The sequence below is a fragment of the Fukomys damarensis genome, unplaced genomic scaffold (genome assembly GCF_012274545.1).
Source record: "Fukomys damarensis isolate Sample0158 unplaced genomic scaffold, DMR_v1.0_HiC HiC_scaffold_23, whole genome shotgun sequence".
Classification (NCBI taxonomy): domain Eukaryota; kingdom Metazoa; phylum Chordata; class Mammalia; order Rodentia; family Bathyergidae; genus Fukomys; species Fukomys damarensis.
Window position 1 is genome coordinate 25,031,663 of NW_022900935.1, and position 20,734 is coordinate 25,052,396.

Consider the following 20,734-nt stretch of genomic DNA (forward strand, 5'->3'; position numbering starts at 1 on the left):
CGGTGTGGACCCGCGTCACCCGGTGCCTAGCGCAACGAACCTGTGCTTCGACGTGGAGGATCCGGACGCGGTCATCCGGACGCTTGCGGCTCAGGGCTGCCGCGTTCCAGTGCCCCCAGTCAGTGTGAAGGATGTGCAAGGCACGGTCACCTACGCGGTGCTCAGCTCACCGGCTGGCAACCTCAGCCTGACCCTGCTTGCCCGCGATGGCTACCGCGGGCTCTTCCTGCCTGGCTTCCGACCCGTGCACTCCGCCCCCGGCCCAGGCTGGGTGAGCCACGTGGACCACTTGACCTTGGCCTGCACCGCCGGCAGTTCCCCTGCGCTTAGGCGTTGGTTTCACGACTGCCTGGGCTTTTGCCATTTGCCGCTGAGCCCAGGCGAGGATCCAGAGCTCGGCCTCGAGGTGGCAGCAGGGTCCGGGCCTGGGGGTTTGCGGCTCACCGCCCTCCAGAGCCCGCCAGGCACTGCTGTCCCCACCCTTGTGCTGGCCGAGTCCCTTCCGGGAGTTACCAGCAGACCTGATCAGGTGGAGCAATTCCTAGCCCGGCACAGGGGGCCGGGCCTGCAGCACGTAGGGCTGTACACTCCCAATATCTTGGAGGCCGCGAAGGGGATGGTGGTGGCAGGAGGTCGCCTCCTCACGCCCCCGAAGGCATACTACCAGCAGCCTGGCAAAGAGCGGGAGATCCGAGCGGCAGGGCACAAGCCTAGCCTCCTGGCCCAACAGGGTATCCTGATAGACGGTGATAAAGGCAAATTTTTACTTCAAGTCTTCACCAAGTCCCTCTTTGCTGAGGACACCTTCTTTCTGGAGCTGATTGAGAGGCAGGGGGCCACAGGCTTTGGCCAGGACAACATCCGGGCGTTGTGGCAGTCAGTACAAGAGGAAGCTACAAGGGGCCAGGAAGCCTGAAGGGTAGAGCTGGGTGCACTCACCTGTCCTGGTGCTCTGGTGAGTCCGCACAGGATCTGCTGGAACAGTCACACCCACGGAGGCTAGCTAGTGAAAAGCTCTGCTCTCGGGCCCAGTGTGGTCTCCACCTCAGTACCTACCAGCAATTGCATCTCACTGGACTCCAAAGAGGCAGAACTTTTTAAAAAAACTCTTAAGACATTTCTCACAGTTTAATATCTAATACATATGCAAGACATAAAGAACAAGCAAAGAATTACATGATGAGGTCACAGAACATAACCAGTACTTTTGAACCCTTTTTATTTCTCTCTGATCACATCTCTCCCCCCCCACCAATTTTAATTATTAATTCTTTGCCTTTCTGTATTGGTGCATTACATATGAAATACATCCTTTAAATAAAGATTTAGTTTTTGAGATAGGAATTTAAGACTAAATCCTCCTGCGCTTCCCTTCTCCCTGGGGAGCAACCACTGCAGGTGGGGAAAAACTGAGTCAGGATTATCACAATCACCTGCCCTAGCTTGAAGCCACCGCTCCAATCAAAGCTGACCTGAGACCTAGAATGAAGGTGTTGGATGTCAGCCCCTGGCAGGTTTTCCCTGCAGCTGCCCTCACTCTGCAGGGGAAAGGGGAAAACAGATCCTCTGGATGGAGCCCCATTTGCTCAGAGCTGCCTGGCAGCTCATCCAGGGAGTCAGGACTCAGCACTTTCTGGGTCCCTCAGAGGTGAGACGTGAAGGGGCTAGGGAGAGGGTAGAAAGCTCTCCAAATGATTACAAAAATAAGCACTTTATTAAACCACAGGATTCTCAGAGGTAAGGTTCAAGAGGATTCCAGAGGCATCACTGGGCTGCACTGCTAACAGGCTGGAAGTAATTATCCAGGACTTGCTGGCCCCTGCTGGACTTTTTCCGGCCAGATGGGGTAGACACCTGAGACCTTTTGGAGCCCTGTACAGAAGCCAAAAGAGGGAGCTAAGAAGGGAGCACTGGGGAATCCTCTCCCTCCTCCCTTCCTCCCAGCCTACTGATCTAGCTCAGGTTCTAACCTGGAATGCTGTCTACCTGCCTCCCAGTATCTGCCCCTACAATCAACTCTGAACGGCAATACCAGAAAATCTTCCTAAGGTGTAAATCTAACTCTCCTCTCCTCTACCTAAAAATGCATCAGCAGCCTGGTTCTCATGCTCTGGCTGAGCTGGGAGGTGCAGCCGACCTCTCCAGTTGAACTGCACGTAGCTCCTTGAGCACTGCAGACTGCACTGTGCCCCACTTTTGCTCCTCTACTCTTGGGCCTGGAAAGAACACCCTTGCCAATTCCCTTCCAAACCTGGAGAAAGTGACTTATTTCTAGGACCCCAATTAGCAACCACTTCCTCCAAGGGGCCTTTCCTGATTCTTTTCTTCCAGACAGAACTGATGGCTCCCCATTCCACGTCCCACAAAATCTAGCGTGAACATTTCATGCACCTAGAAGATTACTGCCTTGATCCCCAGATCAAGAACTATTCTTGTCCCCAGTAATGCCTGCAGCATGTAGGCTCGGATATATGTCAAGAAATGACTGGAGCCGGGTGTGGTGGCACACTCCTGTAATCCCAGCACTTGGGAGGCTGAGGCAGGAGGATCGCTGTGAGTTCGAGACCAGCCTGGACTACATAGTGAGGTTCAGGTCAATCTCAACTACATAGTAAGACCCTGTCTCCAACAAAAAAAAAAAAAAAAAAAAAAAAAAAGACTGGAAAGCCATGGATTCAGGTATGGGGAGAGATGGCTGCTATGAGACTCACCCTGCAGGTCCCTGGCTGATAGGCCTCATACATACGGAACACCTGGCCAAGAAAAAGAGACAAGAGAGGACTGGCACCTCCTCCAAAACAGCCAAATCCCTATGCTCTGCCCTCAATTTTATGCCCCAACACTTTTGTTTATGCCTTTTTCTGTTTATACAGTAAGTTTATACAGAGTGCCATATGTGGAGGAAACACAGAAAGGGACAGTGTAGACAACTAATGCAGTGCCTTTTTCATGGCGGTGGAGACAGCTGCAGTGTGAAATTCTTCCCGGGTCAGCCAGCGAGCACCAGGTGGTGCAGTGGTCACTGGGGTCTGCCCTTCCAGGGCCAGGCCATATACTTGATAGGTCAGCTTGATGTGAGAGAAGGTGTGGACAACCTGGAGGGAAAGGAGGGGAGGTGAAACAGGCTTGTGGTTGTGGCCAAAAAAGCCATCATTCCTGGCCCCTCCCGGCTCACTTACTTCCCCAAGGTGCTGGAGCTGGGTGGCTGGGAGGGGCCCGGCCCAATTCTGTAGTTCCTGCAGCAGGGCCTTGCTGGGATGCTGTCCCGAGGGCTCCAGGGTCACGGTTGGGAATTCCCACAGTCCTGCCAGCAGACCTGAGAAAGCAGACAAGGGTGGGTAAGGCCTTGGCTGCTGACTTCTCTGTCCCTCCTTGTCGCTTGTGCCACTGCCCTCCACGTCCAGTATCCTGTACCTGAGCTGGGCCTCTGCACCAGCAGAACTCGGGCACCCCCAGGGGCTCTGGGCTGTTCCAGAACGCAGGTGGCAGAGTGCTCCTCCCTGGGAGGCCTTCGGCTGGGCTTTCGGGGATAGTTGGTCACCCCCAGGGTATGGTTCCAGGGTTCTGTGTGAGGCAGGCACAGCTGGCACTGTCCAGTGCTGGGAGCTGGGAACAAAGATTCCAAAGCCCTGCTCAGGCCAGGAGGATTAGATACCAAGCCCAGAGACCAAGCTGGGCCTGGCTCTAAAGAGCCTTACTAAGGTTATAGGAACCAGACTGAGGCTTCCACAGGCAGCTCTCTGACGGGGCCAGGAGGGCTACGGTTTGTTAGGGCTGTCCTCACCACACTCCTCCATGTCAGGAATGCCTGGCGGGCTCTGTGAGGCTGAGAGCTGCTCTTGCATCACCTGAGGAGCACAGGTAGAGTGTAATGGGGAAGGTTCATTCTCTAGGACCCCGACAGCTCCTTCCCCAATGTGCTCACCCTCTGGTGTGCCCGGCACAAACTCTGCACAGGGCAGCTGCTGCAGAGAGGGTGCTGTGGGGTGCACACTGTGGCTCCCAGTTCCATGGCTGCTTGATTAAAGTCCCCTGGCCGGGCTGGGTCCACCAGCTGCTGGGCTAGGCTCCTAAAAGGGAATATTTTGAGCCAAAGATTCTTTGAAGGGAGTTGTCCCAAGTTCCTTACCCCAATATCCTACCAGAGCTGTTGAGAGACAAGGGTGCTGCTGGGATCAGCGCCAATGGCTCGGACACGGCAGAGCACCCGTACTATATTCCCATCCACCACACCAGCTGCCTGGTACAGAGGAGTCCAGGAGTTAGTCTGGGCTGGGAGGAAGGGTCTGAGGACACAAAGTGGCAGTGGGCTACAGGCTCACCTGGCCAAAGGCAATAGAAGCAATGGCCCCAGCTGTGTACCGCCCCACACCAGGCAGGAGCTTCTGCAGGGTCTCTGCTGTACATGGCATGTGGCCCCCTAGCTCTTCCACCACCTGGTTAGGGCAGGAAAGCTCAAGGTTATGAGGCAACCTTAGGCCCTTGGACTCCTACCTCCCTGTCCCCCCTTACCTTTTGAGCTCCTTCTTGTAGCCGACGGCCTCGAGCATAGTAGCCCAAGCCAGCCCAGAGCTGGTTCACCTCCTGTGGATGTGATCACTGGTCAAAGAAATCAGTGATCAGTCCCTTAATGGTCTCCATTCCCTTACCAAGGGCGGCTCTTACCTCCAGGGAAGCCCTGGCTAGGTCCTGCAGTGTTGGCCACTTCTACAGCCCCAAGGAGGCAAGAAGAAATGAGGTAAAGGGTGAGGGTGATGAGGGAATCCCGCTTTATACCCACCCCAAAATACAGGCTTTTATCTGGGGTCTGGCCCAACCTTCCCCCACTCTCTGGGCATCACCTGCATCCATCGGGTATAGTAGTTGATCACTGTGGCAACCTGGGTCTGCTGCAGCATAACCTCTGACACCCACACTAGGGAAAGGGGTTGGCATGAGTGTACCGAGAAACCACCCTGCTCCTGCCTGCAGCCCCCTGACCTGCAGACATCTAGGCAAAGCAGCCCTTTTTTTGCAAGAGGTACTGACCAGCATATGCCCGCGTGTCCAGGTCCACTTCATCCTCTGCCTGTCGATGCAACCCCAGGTAGGAAGTCAGTGTGGAAGGGGTTGGGCGCCAGCCTCCTGCCCCACCATCCCTGTCCCTTGGCTGCTTACTCGTCTTCTCCAGGGGAGGTCCCGCTTCTCCCGGTCATACCAGCTCAGCAGGCTTCTCCGGAAGGCTATGACTTCAGCTTTGTCTCTGAATAGATGGTATGGGGATATGGGGGTCTGTGATACTTCCTCTTCCTGCTGTCCAGCCAGGCCTGCGGGGACCCCCTGACAGTCAGAAATCACCCCTGCACAGGCTGTGCAACAGGGACCTAGAGCACTGTGCTTCCGCTTAGAGCTTCCCCCAACCCAGCCCCTTCTTTCAGCTTTGGCGTGGAATGAGACCAGATTCTGGTCCAAATTCCTGGCCTTATTTTCTCAATGTAGTACAGCTGGCTCCTTTGTTTCTGGGCCATAATGAAAACCCAACAGTTTCATCCAGGAATAATATATAGCCCTTTAGAGTTTCCTATTTACAAAACAGGTTCATGAACTCATTTGACACCATGAAAACCACACAAGGGAAGAAATGCACAGACTACTTACTGCTCATTTCCTGGTAAGAAAGCAGGCAATCACAGTAGTTATCCCAAAGTCACACAGCAACACAATCAGAATTAGACCTTCAATTAATGTTGTGATGCCTTGCTACATACCATGCTCGTTTCCCAGCCTGAATCTGCCCCGTCATGGCCAATGAAACCAGCCTCTGAGCCTTTGGCTAGGCACAGATCCTCACCATCGGGAGCAGGCGGCTTAGCCTGGCTGCTTCTGAGGGAACGTTGCTCCCTTCCCTTCTGGCTGGCTGCCTGCTTCTTGCGACCACTTCCCACAGCTGCTTGTGGCTTCCTCATGATGGCCTAGAACAGAAAGACCCAGCCACAATAGTCGCGGTGAGGCTGAGGCTTGGGTCCTCTCCCCATACTCTTCATATAGTCTCCACTTTTCCTTCAAGCACTCAAATGCCCATGGTTTTCCTCTTGGCTCTGATAGCACCAAAGTTGTGACCAGGAGAGCTGAGCAAGTAGCCTCAGGGGCCCAGCATGAATACAGCCCTGGAGATGTGCTGATTAAGAGGCTAGGACTGGGTGGGGCAGGGACCAAAGCCTCCTGTGGGGAGTGCTTGTGTAGCCCTGATGCTTTTGGTGAAGAATGTAGGGATAGTGGATATTTCAGGGTGTCTGGGAATGGGGGGGTGCGTACAGATGTAGCATGGTTACATTAAAAGAGCCTTTGGTAGTCATCTAGTCCAAACCCTTCATTTGCTAGAAAGGAGAAACCTTTCAGATCAGACAGGAAAAGATCTACCTTGGGGAGTATATGGCAAGTAAGTGGGGAGACAGAGATAAGCTTTTATTTGTAATCTTTTCTGGACCTAGTAAATCATAACTGGTGACCATTAGTAATGAGAAAATGTATCTGATTGATCTTCACTGCTCCCCGACTATTCTTTTGGCTGTCTTTTCTCATCTTACTACAGAGTTCAGACTGGCCTTGAACTCACTATGTAGCCCAGGTTGGCCTTAAACTGAGACCCTCCAGCCTCAGCCTCCAGAGTGCTGGAATTATAGGCATGCACCACCACGCCCAGCTTGGCTGCCTTTTTGTCTTTTTGCGGGGTGGGGTGTTGAGACAGTCTCCCTCTATAGTTTAGGCTGGCCTCAAACTCCCAGCAGTCCTCCTGCCTCAGCCTTTTGGGTGCTGGGATTGCAGCTATATGCTACCAGGCCTGGCTTGTCTTTTAATAGCAAAAAGTAGCTGACACTTGATGAAGGCATGCCAGACCCTAGGAAGTGCTTTACTGAATCTTTGGCTCAACCCCCTGATGACTCCAGGAGGCAAGTACAATGCCCTCTACTTTAGCCACAAGAACAGGCTTGTAGATATTAAGTAACTTGATTTTTCAAACCCAGAGTGTGCATTGTTACAAAGCTCTGACTTCAATGCCTCATTTTCATCAAAAGAGCTTACTTCCTTCTTCAAAGAGAAAAAAAAAATGTATAAGCTTCCCTCCATTTTCACCATCCTCATTTCTCTGCTTGCATGGAAGAAAGGTCCCTTTTCCTGTCCAGACTCCTGCTCCTCTAAACTTCCAACCAAGAGCCACTCTGGTGTACTTCTCCACTAGAGCTCTTTATACCAACTGTGACATTTCCTTGTGATGTCTTTGGTCAGTGCCTGCTTAACCTGATAACAGATGAGATTCTCTTGAGCATAGATGACAGAAATGAGATTGGGCCAAATATCGCACGCACACACAGTCCTGCACAGGCAAAGCTTTATAAAGGGTAAGGGAGGCTTCAGCTGAAGGGAGCCAGTGACTGACTGAGTGACCAAGCTGCTCCCAGAACAGAGTGGTTGTTGGGGTGGGCTAAAGTCTGGTCATTTCTTGGGCATAGTGGTGCACACTTGTAATCCCACATTGGGAGGCTGAGGCAGGCAGATCAAAGTGAGTTTGAGGCCAGCCTGAACTACAAAGGGAGACCCTGTCTCAAAAACACTAAAACAAAACATAGAGTTAATTTGGCGTATTGCCTATAAGAACCAGTACGTGTGTGTGTGTGTGTTTCCACCCCGTGCTACTTCAAAAGTCCAAGCACCTGAAGTCCTTTAGCCCTGTCAGAATGTCTGACCCTATGAATAGGATGTTAGCAGCAGACACAAAAATTCAACAGCCTCTAGGATGGATTGACTGTAACCACCCAATGGTCCAAATCCTTCAGAAGATTTGGAACCATTCACCTGATCTATGGAAATGGCCAGACCTCTTTTTTTTGTGGGGGGCATTTTTGAGATAGAGTCTCACTATGTAGTTCAAGCTGGCCTTGAACTCATGATGGTGCTCCTGCTTCAGCCTCCTGAATGGTGGGATTGCAGGTATGCACCATTATGCCTGGCATGAAATGATCAAATTTTTTGTGGGGGAGGGTTGTTGTTTTCAAGACAGGGTCTCACTGTGGAGTTCAGATTGGCCTTGAACTCACAGTGATCCTCCCGCCTCAGCCTCCCAAGTGTGGGATTACAGGTGTGCACCACTATGCCCAAGAAATGACCAGACTTTAGCCCACCCCAACAACCACTCTGTTCTGGGAGCAGCTTGGTCACTCAGTCAGTCGCTGGCTCCCTTCAGCTGAAGCCTCCCTTACCCTTTATAAAGCTTTGCCTGTGCAGGACTGTGTGTGCGTGCGATATTTGGCCCAATCTCATTTCTGTCATCTATGCTCAAGAGAATCTCATCTGTTATCAGGTTAAGCAGGCACTGACCAAAGACATCACAAGGAAATGTCACAGTTGGTATAAAGAGCTCTAGTGGAGAAGTACACCAGAGTGGCTCTTGGTTGGAAGTTTAGAGGAGCAAGAGTCTGGATAGGAAAAGGGACCTTTCTTCCATGCGAACATGAAAGAAGTGTGTACCACTACCGCTGGCTAACTCTGTATTACAGTCTTGGGCAAATCATGTAAATGTTCCAAAGGTTTGTGCAGAGAGCTAAGTAAACTCTGACCCAAGGATTAAGACAGCAAAGAGCACAGATACAATATGAAGACAGAGAAGTAAAGCCTTTATCTCACTTTAGTCACCCATCAGACATCTACAAGCCCAAATACAGGGTCAGCGTTTTCAGTGAAAGTGGCCTTCAGGTGCCTGAGAAGTCAGTAGCCCAGACAACTATTATAACCCACACATCAGAGGTGTTACCTTACCACAAAGCTTGTGGGAAACTAATAATGTGTTGTCCAACTATATGTGGCCTCCAAAATTACCAATTTTTAAGGTGACTGAGAGTGAGTGCAGCTAGAGGATTTGGATTTTTCCTTGGTAACAGTTCATTTCATTCAAACCTGTTTCTGTCTTTTATCAAGCTCATGACAGGCCTGTTGAAACATGCCATGCTACGAAGGGTTTGTCACAACAGCTTTCTGTATCACCACTGTCATACCATGGTGATCGCTACCTCAATTCTATTTGACTGTAAAAAGCCAAAACAAAAAACTCCACGAGGGCCAGGATTAGGTCTCTTCTTTTAACAGACACTCAGAAACTGTTTTTGCTGAAAGCCCTGACTCCTCCTGTGGGCCTGCAGATGCCCAAAGGCTAACTAAAAGCAGGGTAAAAGCATGGCATGAATACCTTCATTCTACATCTTTACCACCTTAGAACTATAGGATGTAGCTCAGCGGCAGAGCACCTACCTGCCAAGCACAAGGCCCTAAATTTGATTCTCGATACCAGAAAGAAAAAACAAAAAAAAAAACAAAAAACAAAAAACAAAAAAACCACAAAACAAAAAACTGTAGGTCAGTATTGGGAAGTAGGAGAAAATGTTCAAATGCGAAGGGGAACAAGAGTGGTCGGAGGGGAGAGGAAAGGGAGGGAATAGGGATAAAAAATGAAAAAGAAAGCCAGGGATTTAGCTCAGTGGTTCCACCGCCTGTTTCACAAGCACAAGGTCCCAAGTTTGATCCCTGGTACCAGAAAAAGAAAAAGAAAAAGAATGGAAGGAAAATAACAGAAACAAAGTTTTGTAAAGGGAGAAGAGAGAGGAAGGATCGAAGGGAAGCAAGCAGAGGGGGAAAAAAATAATTAAGACATAATATGTAAAGGTACAGGGCCAGGGATTTAGCTCAGTGGTTCAGTGGCCTGCCTTGCAAGCACAAGGGCCTGAGTTCAATCCCCGGTACCAAAAAAAAAAAAAGTAAAGGTACAAATTATCTCTGATGAATGTGATCATTATTACCAATAAAATTAATTATTGTATTTATTTATTTTTGGTACCGGGGATCGAACTTGGGACCCTGTGCTTGCAGGGCAGGCAGCAGAACTACTGAGCTAAATCCCCAGCCCCTAAATAAAAAAAAAAACAAAAAAAAAACACTGTGGGTTAGACTCCTGCTCAATTCTGCAGGAAGGCATTTTAATCATTTAAACAGTATTTACTGCTGGGTGTGAGGGTGCATACCTATAATCTCAGTACTTAGTAGGCCGAGGCAGGAGGACCACTGCAATTTTGAGGTCAGTCTGGGCTACATAGTGAGTTCAGTGCCAGCCTGAAAAAGACCTTGTCTCAAAAAACCAACCAAACAAACAAAAACCCAGTGCTCATCTAAAGCTGATAATCAACCTCCATCAAAGCTGAGGACATCAAAATAAAAGCAACTAAGGGTGCTGACATGGTGGTACACACCTATAATTCCAGCACTTGGTAAACTGAGGCAGGAGGATTACTGCAAATTCAAGGCCAGCCTGGGCTACATAGAGTCAAGGCCAATCTGAACTACACAGCAAGACCCTGTCTAAAGCAAAAAAGAGTAAGGTATTTCTAAGATTGGCAGGGACATCATAGTTAACAGACTATCAACCACCAGCTTTTACAATGTCCTGTTCCAGAACACAGGGACAGCGCCTAGAAGTCTCCAGTCATTGTCCTAAAACTGCCAGAAACTGAGTTTAAAAGCATATCACCCTACGATGAGACTGCCCCCCAATCGTCCTGTGATGGGAACCCAAATGTGCCCTCAAGTGATATCCACTTCTCCATCGCCAGGCCTCAGAACCAGACCCGAGATAAGGATCAACCTGATCGTTATCACAGTTTGAACTATGTGTTGAAGACTATGTGTAACTTCTGCCTCCTGCCACAGTTCTTCCCCCATGCCAGTCCTTTATCTTCTCAGTATGGTTATACTAAATATCTCTTTCCCAATTCACCATTACATTTTCCATTTTCTTTTGGGGCAACTGGCCACACGTGGTTCTTTGGGACTCCCCAAAGTCAGACCCGCTCTGGCCTAGGCCTACAGGAGCATTCAGCTGACTGCTGTGCCCGCTGAACCAGCCCTCCATAAAGTGTGTAAATCAGTACCTCGGGGAGAGTCCATGGAGATGTTTCCCCTTCAAGATGGGGAAACCCTAGCAATTCTGAAAAGTGATGAAAAGGACTCGATAGAAAGCTGAGGATGAAGTTAAACCAAGAGAATAAACACGGAGAAAGAACTGATGTGCTGAGAGGAGGGGAACCGGGGCTCCTGGGCAGGGATGTCTCCAGTAGGGACACCTGTTTCATGGTAGCGGAAGTCATGTTCAAGCATCCTCTCTAGATCAATTATACTTCCTAATCGCTTTATAAACTGTCCTTTCCTCGACACCCCTTCTACTTCAGCCTTAACTGAAGTCCACCTTACCACTCACTTGGCCCGTCACTCTACACTCTCTGCAGCTCGGTGTTTTGAGACACTCCATCCTTCCGGGGAATTTGCTCCTGCCCAGAGCACTCTCCTCCACACGACACTCTCTTTGCCTAATTTCTAGGTGTGCTTCACGCTCAGCTCATTTGTTTTATTTATTCTACGCCCCCTCCGCTGGGATTCCCGGCCTACCCATCCCCAGCGGTGCTGATGGAGACGGCGGACCACACAGACCTCTCCCACTCCCGCGCGGGAACACAAATTACCTCCAGCACTGTATCCCGCGCGTGACGACCGGCGCTCTACAAGGGGAGGGGCTGGGCGGGGGCCGGACACACCAGCCAATAGGCTTTCAGCGCGCCGGGCCGCTCCTCCCACACGCTCCGGAACTGAAAGGAAGTCGGCGGGTTTAGCGACCCGGAGCGCGGTATCCAGGCACATTCCCTACCTCACGAGTCAAACCTGCCGACGAAGCGGAAGCCACGCGTCCCCACAGACGAGTCAAGCGAGGAACCTGGGGCGTCATGGCTGCGGGCAGTGAGGACAGCGCTGCTTCAGCTCCAACGGCCTCTGATGGTGACCGGCTTACGAGGGGCCGCCCTAAAAGCATATGCGCCCCGGGGGAGGGAAAGCCGTCGGGCCCATAAGCTGTAGAGATTTTAAAACTCCCAGGACCCTGTAGCTCCTTCCGCCAGAGCCAGCCATAAGGAGACTACAAATCCCAGTGTGCACCGCGTGTTGGGAGCAGTCCGGGCTGGTGCGGGCTTGTCGGGAGATTGTGGTCCGAATAAGACGCCTGATTTGTGGTTCGGTAGTGTGGCAGGCTGGGTGTTACGGTCCAAAGGAAGTAAGATGTATTGGGAGCCCTGAGACCCATGAGGGGACCATGAGAACCGTAGTACAGAGCCTCATGGAATCTTAGGAGCTGAAATCCTCTAGCCCTGCAAAACATTTCCTGCAGGGCGCCGGGAGAAAGAACCTTAAAAAATCTAGGAAATAATTTCCCAGCGTCTCACAGAAAGTCACTGGAAAACCCTGGCTTCTGCTCTCAAATTCAGGAAACTGTCCACTCCAAGTCCTGGGTGTAGAACACTGTAGAATAATACATAGGCTTAAGGGGAAAAGGTACCAGTGGAAACTCAGACTACCTCTGCCTTAGATTGGTGTCTTTTCTTGTGGAACCTGGGCAGAACAGGAACATCCATCACCTTCATCCCCCCAGGTGGTGTCAACAAAAGCCCGAAATCTAGGGAGGAGCTAGTAGTCCAGGTTCCCGTGGTGGATGTGCAAAGCGACAACTTCAAGGAGATGTGGCCATCCCTCCTTCTGGCCATAAAGACAGCTAGCTTTGTGGCTGTGGACACGGTGAGAGATGGGAAACAGAGCAGGTGGTCATGAAAGGGCTGGTGTTTGGGGCCAGTCACAACCCTCCCTTTACCATCCATAGGAGTTAAGCGGCCTTGGAGACAGGAAGAGTTTGCTAAACCAGTAAGTACAAGCCTTCTTTTTAGTCCTCCTCCTCCTGGCAGGAGAGACAGACCTCAACTCCAGAGTGGGCACGGGGAGGTCCCCGTTCTGGCTGGTTTGGGTCTTCCATGAAGCTAACTCAGCCACATCCATCCCAAATGCATCCCCAAGGTGCATCGAAGAACGTTACAAAGCTGTGTGTCATGCCGCCAGGACCCGTTCTGTCCTCTCTCTGGGGCTTGCCTGCTTTAAGCAGCAGCCAAACAAGGTATGGGTTACCTTGCTCCCATTCCAGGTCTGTGGCCAGGGGAGGGAAGAAGGTTGAGATCCTGGGAGCACTGAGTGTGGGGTTTTTCCTCCAAAATCTTGATAGAGCAAACCTTTTTTCTCTCAGGGCGAACACTCCTACCTAGCCCAGGTTTTTAATCTTACCCTGCTCTGCATGGAAGAGTATGTTATAGAACCAAAGTCTGTGCAGTTCCTGGTACAGCATGGCTTCAACTTCAACCGGCAGTATGCCCAGGGCATCCCTTACCATAAGGGCAACGACAAGGTAGGCCTCCGGCTTGCCTACCCTTGAGGCTTTCATTTATGTGACTTCATTTCTTCCTGTTCTAGGCTGTGAGGATCTGCTTCTCTTGTGCTGGCTGGGGAAACAAAACTGATACAAGTGTGGGTAGCATCAGGTTAGGTAATAAGGGAGAGCTTCTCAGGTGGAGGAACCTGGGATTAAGTGACCTGCAGAAGATGTTCTCTGAAAAACCGCTCTTCCCACTGACTCCTTTCCTTCCAATTAGGGTGATGAGAGTCACAGCCAGTCAGTGCGGACACTGTTCCTAGAGCTGATCCGGGCCCGCCGGCCGCTTGTGCTACATAATGGTCTTATAGACTTGGTGTTCCTGTATCAGAACTTCTACGCACACTTACCTGAAAGCTTGGGGACCTTCACTGCAGACCTGTGTGAGATGTTCCCTGCAGGCATTTATGACACCAAATATGCTGCTGAGTTTCATGCCCGCTTCATGGCTTCCTACTTAGAATATGCCTTCAAGAAATGGTGAGGGAATGGTTGAGGCAAAGGGATGGGGCCTGGTGTGAGCCTGTTTCATTCACTTAAGATATTTATTGAGCACCTACCATGTGCCAGGCACTGTTTTAGGTGCTGAGAAAACCACTGTTCTCAGGGAGCTTATGTGCTAGTGGACCAATACACTCTTGCGCTGTTGCAGTGAGCGGGAAAATGGGAAGCAGCAGGCAGCTGGCAGCCCACACCTTACCCTGGAGTTCTGCAGCTATCCTTCTAGCATGAGGACCCATATTGACTACCGCTGCTGCATGTCCCCTGCCACCCACCATCCTCATCCCAACAGTGTCTGTGATAACTTCTCGGTGAGCATGCACCCATTTCGGGGGGGGGGCGGCTAACATCTGGAACCTCTTTCTAAGCCTCTTTCCTACCTCTAGGCCTATGGCTGGTGCCCCCTGGGACCACAGTGTCCTCGGTCCCATGATATTGACCTTATCATTGACACTGATGAGGCCGCGCTGGAGGATAAGCGGCGACGGCGGCGACGTAAGGAAAAACGGAGGAGGGCTTTGTTGAACATGCCTGGGACACAGACTACTAGGGAAGCTGAGGATTGTCCTCCCACCAAGCAGGTCTGTGGAGACAGCCTCAAGGCTGAGGAAGTTGAACAAAAAGTAACTGAAAATGAAACTAAGGACCCTTCTGGCTCTCAGCAAAGTCACCAAAATGACTTAGAGATGGAGCTTCAGGCAGCTGACATGCCTGCTGTAGAAGAGCCAGGGAGTCAAGCCAGTCCTAATCAAGTGCCTGGGGATGGACTGCACCGGGCTGGCTTTGATGCCTTTATGACAGGTTATGTGATGGCCTATGTGGGAGTGAGCCAGGCACCCCAGCCCTGCAGCCCTGGACTCTGGCTACCTGAATGTCACAATAAGGTATATCTGAGTGGCAAAGCAGTACCCCTCACAGTGGCCAAGAGCCAGTTCTCCCGATCCTCCAAAGCTCACAACCAGAAGATGAAGCTGGCCTGGGGCAGCAGCTGACCCAGCTTCTACTTATCACTCAGTCCGGGAAGGGAAGCTGAAAGAACAAAGTTGGGGGTGGCGAGTTCTAGCTGTGTTGCCCTGGCCCTTCTTTAACCAGAGGCTGAGGTACAACGTACAAGAAGGCTGACCAGCACCTGCAACACCAACTTTATTTTTTAAATCTGAAAGTGTCTTGGGAAAGTTTTACAAAAAACCAGAAATGAGTTATGAAAATATTTGACCATCTTCATTCTTTGGTAATTTCTTATTGCGGCTCTGAAAGGACAAACTGTTCCCAAAGCTCCAGCTATAGCAGGAAGGGGGGAAAAAATAGTCCAAGTATAAACCATTTAATCACTTGCATGTATCTGTTCCCAAATACATAGAGCAGGCCCTAAGGCCTACAAAACTAGCCCCACTCCCAACCACAAGGTTGAAAGTCTTATGAGGCAGAGCATTAAGACTCCTTTATAAATATGAAAATAGATTAATCAACTGGAAAAGGTCTTTGAGTAGGTTATCTAAGGGTCACGACCACCACACTGCCTTGCCCTCCTCTTGCATAGAAATGTAGTGACGTGGTCTGACCATGCAGTAAGTGCAAACAGCAATTATTCAAGTGTCTTAGACATACTGGCAAGAAGCACCCCAGTCTTTAGGTCTGAGAAACAGTCATGCTTTTATGTCCTGGTCAGTTCCACTTTCCATCTAGTAGCTTCTATGCCCCGAGAGAAAGCAAGAGAGATCTCGGGTGGGAGAAGAACTGGGGTGACAGCAGCCTGCTAGCTCAGCCTAGAACTAGAGTCTTCTGGTCCTGTCTGGGGAAGTGCACTGGCATCAGGTAGGGTCCAGAGCTCCTTGCTGGATTTCAGAGGCTTAGTATCAGTAGTTGGCCCTAACCAGGAAGGCTTTTTGTTGTTGCCTCCCTTTTCATATGAAGCCATTGGACATTAGGAGCCCAAAAGTTGAGCATGACTTGGCCTAGCCAGCCTGCACTATGGGCTCCAGGGGAGAGTTAAGGCTGTGCACCAAGGGGGCCTCTATGACTAGCTAAAGGTTCAACCCCAAGGTGAGGCAGGGACTAACCTCATCCATCTTGCTCTTCCTGGGTTTGTAGGCCCATGTCTGAGATAAAGAAAGAGACTGGAGCCAAGCCTCTTGGCCTTTCTTCTTCCACCTCCATCTCCTCAGAGCCACCTCCATAACATGGGCTGGTTCCCTGAAGCCTGGGCCCCAAACCGTTTTCCTCCTGGGAATTGCAGCAGTCCATGGCCTCGTGGGCTCGCAGGGTGGATGCTTGGAATGGCGGGATCTCTCTCACTCTGTACTTGAGACTGCTGAGGCGTGGTGGAGGCCCATCTGATAGTGCTTCTTCACAGCTCATGAACGGACAGACTTTTTGACGCATGAACTCAGGTGAGCCAGGCAAAGAACGCCATCGGCGAGCAGGTGGGGCCAGGGGCTCCTGCCAGTCAGCTGCAGTCACAGTTCCAGGCCCTGGTGCATTCAGGTCAAATACTAGGGAGATGACAGACTTACTAGGAAGGTCAAAGAACTTGATCTTGCCACCCTTGAGGTCCTGCCGGGCACTAAAAGGGTTGACTTTGGGGGTGCGGGTAGCACCATCTTGTTGTGGTCGGTAGTAAGGGTCCAAGACACTCACTGTCCGTGGGGCCTTACGAGAGAAGATATCTGACTGGCTTCGAGACAGCCAGATAGTACGTCTCGGACGAGGTGACTTGTGGGGAATCTTGTCATCCAGTGAGCTCAGTCTCTTCCCACCAGGCACTTTCTCCAAGAGACCTGAGGGATAATGGTCAAGTCTAGATTACTTACTAGTTAAAGCAAAGTACTCTTGCCAGGCATGGTGGCGCACGCCCGCCTGTAATCCCAGCGCTGGGGAGGCTGAGGCAGGATTGCTGTGAGTTTGAGACCAGCCTGGGTTACTATATAGTTCCAGGTCAGTCTCAACTACATAGACCCTGTCTCAAAAAAACAAACAAAAAAAAAAGCAAAGTAGGTAATCTTGTCCCATTTTATCAATGAGGACAGACACAGAAAAAGGAAGTAATAGATCAAATCATAACAAGAGTCTCGTACCTTTTTCCCCCATGATCTCCTGTCTTCCTTGCTTCTACACCTGCTGCCTTACAGTCACAGCCTTAGAGGGTAATTCCCCATAGCCATCAGGTTGGGCTGTTTAGGCTGACCTATATTTATTTATTGATTGATTGATTGATTGCACAGTGCTGGGGATTGAACTGAGGACGTTCACACTGAGCCATAGTCCTTTGTTTTTTTTTTTAATCCCTATTATTTTTGACACAAAGTCTCACTCAGCTGCTAAACTGCCCTGGTTAGACTCGAATTTGGGATTCTCCTGCATCAGCCTTCTAGGGTGATAGGATTATATGTGTCAACACACCTGATCTCTTACCTTTAGTAGTAGTCTGCAGCTTCCTGTCTTTCTCTAACTCTTCATCCTGTAGGTGGCTCATAATTTCCTCCAGGGTCTTCCCAATCTCCACAAAAGATGGGCGCAGTTTGGGGTCCATCTGTAAGCATTCATACTAGCCATGAGACTTGCTCTCCATCTCCCACCCCAAAATGGAGTTTGAGTCTCTGGCATCTTCTAGGATTCAGATGTGCAACTATGAGCTCTATTGAGGTCTCAGGCCATGAGGGTGATTCCCAGGGTTAACAGGGAAGATGCTAGTGTCTATTAGATTTCCCATCTCAATCTCCTTTATATGTGTGTCCTACCCCTTGTTTGGAACAGAACTCTCTGAAGGTGTATGCTCACATTGGTTCTTTTTTTGTTTTTTGAAACAAGCTCTTGCTATATTGTTCAAGACAGCCTTGAGCTCACTGTGTAGCCCCGGATGGCCTCGACTTGGGGCAGTCCTCCTGCCTCAGCCTTCCAAGTGCTGGGATTACAAGCCTGCACCCACCATGCCTGGTTCCCATTGCTTCTTGAGTTCTGCTGAATGTGTTTTTGGGAGGTACCTGAACAAACCCTAGCTATTCTTTGGTCATACCAGGTCTAGCTTCATATAAAATGAAGGCTAATAAAGAGACTGGCTGGATCCACAATCCAACAATAAAACCTGACCAGAGGTCCAACAAAGCAAGGGGCAGCAGGTCGATCTTGCAGGCAGAGCAATTTTGGAGGAAGTGAGGTCGGTGTTACACACCCAGTAAAAAGAGGTCCCTTGTAAGACTAATTAGCTGCCTCTTCCTCTAGTCCTAACCAGGAAAAAAGTACTCATTCAGCCTCTGACCATAGCCGGGGGAGAAAGACACTCACATTACAGCAGTTGAAGGTGAGCTGCAGAAAGTCTGGGGGACAGTCTCCCACCATGTGCTGGAAAGCGTCATAGTCCAGCCCGAAATTCTGTGGATGGGTATGGCGGAGGGTACAGGGCATATGGGTAGACAGGTCGTTAATCCCCCCACCCATCCTGGCCTGCTCATTTGGACAGGCTGGGAGCTACCTCTAAGAAGCAGCCACAACATGAGTTCCAGCAACTCTATCCGGGGACCAAACAACTCCATAGCCTCAAACCAGCGCCACCCCAGGGCTGCAGCTTACCTCTGTGCGGGGAAGATAGTCTGGGTCGGCCTGGATGCGGGCGATGATCTCGCAGAGGATGATACCGTAAGAGAACACGTCTGCCTGGTGGGTGGTCAGACCTTGGTTTCCCTCTCTATAGAGTGAGGGAGCGGTATCTGCCCCCCATGTCTAATTGCCCACTTTGGGCCCTATTATGAAAGTCATTCTCTGGGCAGCTGCTGATGCCAACCCTTGGCAGGAAGGATGTCAATTCTTACCATAAGCATAGAGGGTGATCTTAGGCACCACTAGTGGAGTGGCTTCTAAAGAGAACCAGGCCTTGACCTCCTCCAGACTTACCTTCTCGTTGTAAGGCTCATCTCGGAGAACCTCCGGCGCCATCCAGAAGGGTGAGCCCACCACAGCCAGCTTCTCACTCCCCATGCTGTGAGGTGAGATTATAAAAGTAAGCTTGCCACTGCCTGGCACAACAGGACCTTTCAACTATTGGGAATTTCTCTCTCAAGGATGGGTACAAATTAGGAGGTGAGGATGAGTCCTGGGCTCTGAGAAGGAAGCTGGGTTTTCCCCGGTTTTAACTTTCTCCTCTGTGACCCAAGCATCCATGAGGGCTGCTCACCTCACATCAGGGATCTTCTCAGCCAGGCCAAAGTCAGCCACCACTGCAGAGTAACCATTCTCATCTTTCTTTATCAGGCAGTTCTAGAGTTCCCAAAGAAAAAGAAGACAGGATAAGGCTCAAAAGTGTGGGTCACCAAACTCAAGTTACCACAATGCCTCTTTTCCTACCACGGGGCATCTTGTCCTCTGGTATTTTTGTTTGGTTGCTTTTTGCTTTTGTTTAGTGCTGGAGATTGAATTTAGGGGCCAATGTATGCTAGGCAAATGCTCTACTACTGAGTCATACCCCTAGCCTTCCTCGGCTTCTTACTGAATCACATTCTTAGGCTGACTCCAGTGGTCAGACCTGGGGGCCGTTGTTTTGTTTGTTTGTTTGTTTTTGTACCGAGGATCGAACTCGCTTCCTTGCACTTTTGAGGCAGGCGGCAGAACCACTGAGCTAAATCCCCGGCTAGAGGCCATTTTTTTCTTTGGTTCTGGGTATTGAACCCAGAGCCTTTGCTCTAAGCTATAGCCCCACCCCACTTCCTTCTAATATTTTGTTTTGTTTTATTTTGTTTTGAGATGGTCTTGCTAAGTTGACCAAGCTGGGCTGGAACTTGCCATCCTGCCTCCACCTCCCAAAGTGCTGGGATTAGAGGCATGTGCTACCATGCTTGGCTCAGACTTGGGGGCTTTAAAGACAGCCATATGAGATGAGTTATTTCTGGATCTTGAATGTCTGTCCTGGGTTGCTCTTTGCCTCCAAACACAAATACTTATCCTTATTTTCTAAGTACTAGACATTTCCTCAGTGAACCAGAACAGGAACCTTTGTCCCCTAGAGGCTTACAGTCTGGTATAGGAGAACAGACTGTCAGTCCACTGGCCCCCTCTTTGCTCAGAGTGCAGAGACCCAACTCCCAGGCTTGACCTTGCTATAAGCATAGGACAAGGATCCAAGCCTACTCTTTTCTTTTTTTGCAGGGGAGGGGGTGTGTGTGTGCCGGGAATCGAACTAGGTCCTTGTGCTTGCAAGGCAGGTGCCAGAACCACTGAGCTAAATCCCCAGCCCAAGCCTACACTTTCATTGCCTACAGATTCATGGAGTGATTCCCAGGTCTAAGATCTGCATGACAAATCTACAATTTGGCCAGGGGTGTAGCTCAGTAGTAGGATATATGCTCAGCATGCACGAAGCACTGGGTTTGATTCTAGTACCACAAAAAAGTCTACAAACTGGCTGCAGCCAACTAGCCCTAACCCCTGCCTCCTTGTCCCTGTTGCCCCATGTGCACCTCATCCAAACTTGTGACAAGCTCAACTTACCAAATTTAAATAAGCCCTTGGAGCGTCTGCTTATACCATTTCCTTCTGAGTAGAATACTCACGTTCAGGTTCATATTCTCTCTCCCTCCCTCTCTCCCTCTTCCCCACCCCTCTCTTCTTCCCTCTCTCCTCCCTCTCATGTTGGGGAGTGAACCTAGGGCTATGCTTATGCTAAGCACCTACTCTACCACTGAGCTACATTATGAGCCCCATCAATTCTTTTTCCCCAAGAAAATGTTACATCTTTTAAGGCAAGCAACGTTTTCAAACCTGTCCTCTCCAGCCCTCACCTTTATAGCCCCTCTTATTAACCCCTTTAGCTCCTCTTTGCCACTTCCTCTTTCAGTCTAGGAGAGGCTGTAAGTGCCTCAGGAGCACAGCAGGTTCTTGTTTGGGCTTTTCATACAGTTTTCAGTTCAGGGTAGAGACAGGACATGC

General features: G+C 50.3%; 4 protein-coding genes across 10 annotated transcripts in view; 2 read left to right on the forward strand and 2 right to left on the reverse strand.

Annotated features, from left to right (window-relative positions):
- Window position 1: 1 nt before the first annotated feature.
- Window positions 2–929, forward strand: Hpdl (4-hydroxyphenylpyruvate dioxygenase like; the record flags this gene model as incomplete). Its single annotated transcript, XM_010610408.3, has 1 exon — window positions 2–929. A coding segment is annotated over one exon (915 nt), but the record flags the coding sequence as incomplete, so codon positions are not given.
- A 317-nt stretch (window positions 930–1,246) lies between these two features.
- On the reverse strand, window positions 1,247–11,804 carry Mutyh (mutY DNA glycosylase). Of its 4 annotated transcripts, none has more exons than XM_010610167.3 (16): window positions 11,723–11,804; window positions 5,831–5,951; window positions 5,158–5,306; window positions 5,029–5,068; window positions 4,842–4,915; window positions 4,666–4,707; window positions 4,513–4,584; window positions 4,323–4,436; window positions 4,143–4,240; window positions 3,926–4,070; window positions 3,785–3,848; window positions 3,415–3,606; window positions 3,180–3,316; window positions 2,943–3,095; window positions 2,712–2,753; window positions 1,247–1,872 (listed from the first exon to the last, which is right to left on the reverse strand). In XM_010610167.3, exons 1-16 carry the CDS (start codon window positions 11,798–11,800, stop codon window positions 1,765–1,767), a joined length of 1,629 nt encoding a protein of 542 aa, XP_010608469.2. In that variant the 5' UTR covers window positions 11,801–11,804; the 3' UTR covers window positions 1,247–1,764. The 4 variants fall into 4 exon arrangements, with proteins under 4 accessions (XP_010608469.2, XP_010608470.1, XP_010608471.1 ...); XM_010610168.3 differs by lacking the exon at window positions 11,723–11,804 and adding an exon at window positions 11,541–11,635; XM_010610169.3 differs by lacking the exon at window positions 11,723–11,804 and adding an exon at window positions 11,467–11,534.
- On the forward strand, window positions 11,774–14,957 carry Toe1 (target of EGR1, exonuclease). Its single transcript, XM_033767231.1, has 8 exons — window positions 11,774–11,850; window positions 12,497–12,639; window positions 12,722–12,762; window positions 12,913–13,009; window positions 13,136–13,294; window positions 13,539–13,798; window positions 13,971–14,130; window positions 14,206–14,957. Exons 1-8 carry the CDS (start codon window positions 11,799–11,801, stop codon window positions 14,809–14,811), a joined length of 1,518 nt encoding a protein of 505 aa, XP_033623122.1. The 5' UTR covers window positions 11,774–11,798; the 3' UTR covers window positions 14,812–14,957.
- Window positions 14,958–15,032: 75 nt separating this feature from the next.
- Tesk2 (testis associated actin remodelling kinase 2) overlaps window positions 15,033–20,734 on the reverse strand; it is a 91,423-nt gene continuing 85,721 nt past the window's right edge. For 2 of the 4 annotated variants that reach the window (XM_033767229.1, XM_010610166.3), the window contains exons 5-10: window positions 18,987–19,069; window positions 18,707–18,791; window positions 18,386–18,469; window positions 18,101–18,187; window positions 17,231–17,348; window positions 15,788–16,596 (exon numbers count right to left, since the gene is read on the reverse strand). In XM_033767229.1, coding sequence (XP_033623120.1) covers window positions 15,881–16,596; window positions 17,231–17,348; window positions 18,101–18,187; window positions 18,386–18,469; window positions 18,707–18,791; window positions 18,987–19,069 — 1,173 coding nt within the window. In that variant the 3' untranslated portion in view covers window positions 15,788–15,880. Of the gene's footprint in view, window positions 15,101–15,787; window positions 16,597–17,230; window positions 17,349–18,100; window positions 18,188–18,385; window positions 18,470–18,706; window positions 18,792–18,986; window positions 19,070–20,734 lie in introns of those variants that run through there. The other 2 variants (XM_010610163.2, XM_010610164.2) reach the window with 2 other exon arrangements.

Bases quoted from the DNA above. Each gene is read 5' to 3' on its own strand.
- Toe1 (XM_033767231.1), top strand. From the start codon at position 11,799: ATGGCTGCGGGCAGTGAGGACAGCGCTGCTTCAGCTCCAACGGCCTCT. The intron at 12,640-12,721 runs GTGAGAGATGGG...TACCATCCATAG, and splicing joins GCTTTGTGGCTGTGGACACG to GAGTTAAGCGGCCTTGGAGA. The intron at 13,799-13,970 runs GTGAGGGAATGG...GCGCTGTTGCAG, and splicing joins GAATATGCCTTCAAGAAATG to TGAGCGGGAAAATGGGAAGC.
- Mutyh (XM_010610167.3), bottom strand. From the start codon at position 11,800: ATGACGCCCCAGGTTCCTCGCTTGACTCGTCTGTGGGGACGCGTGGCT. The intron at 4,916-5,028 runs GTCAGTACCTCT...CCCTTTCCCTAG, and splicing joins GGACACGCGGGCATATGCTG to TGTGGGTGTCAGAGGTTATG. The intron at 4,071-4,142 runs GTAGGATATTGG...ATTCCCTTTTAG, and splicing joins CTTGTCTCTCAACAGCTCTG to GAGCCTAGCCCAGCAGCTGG.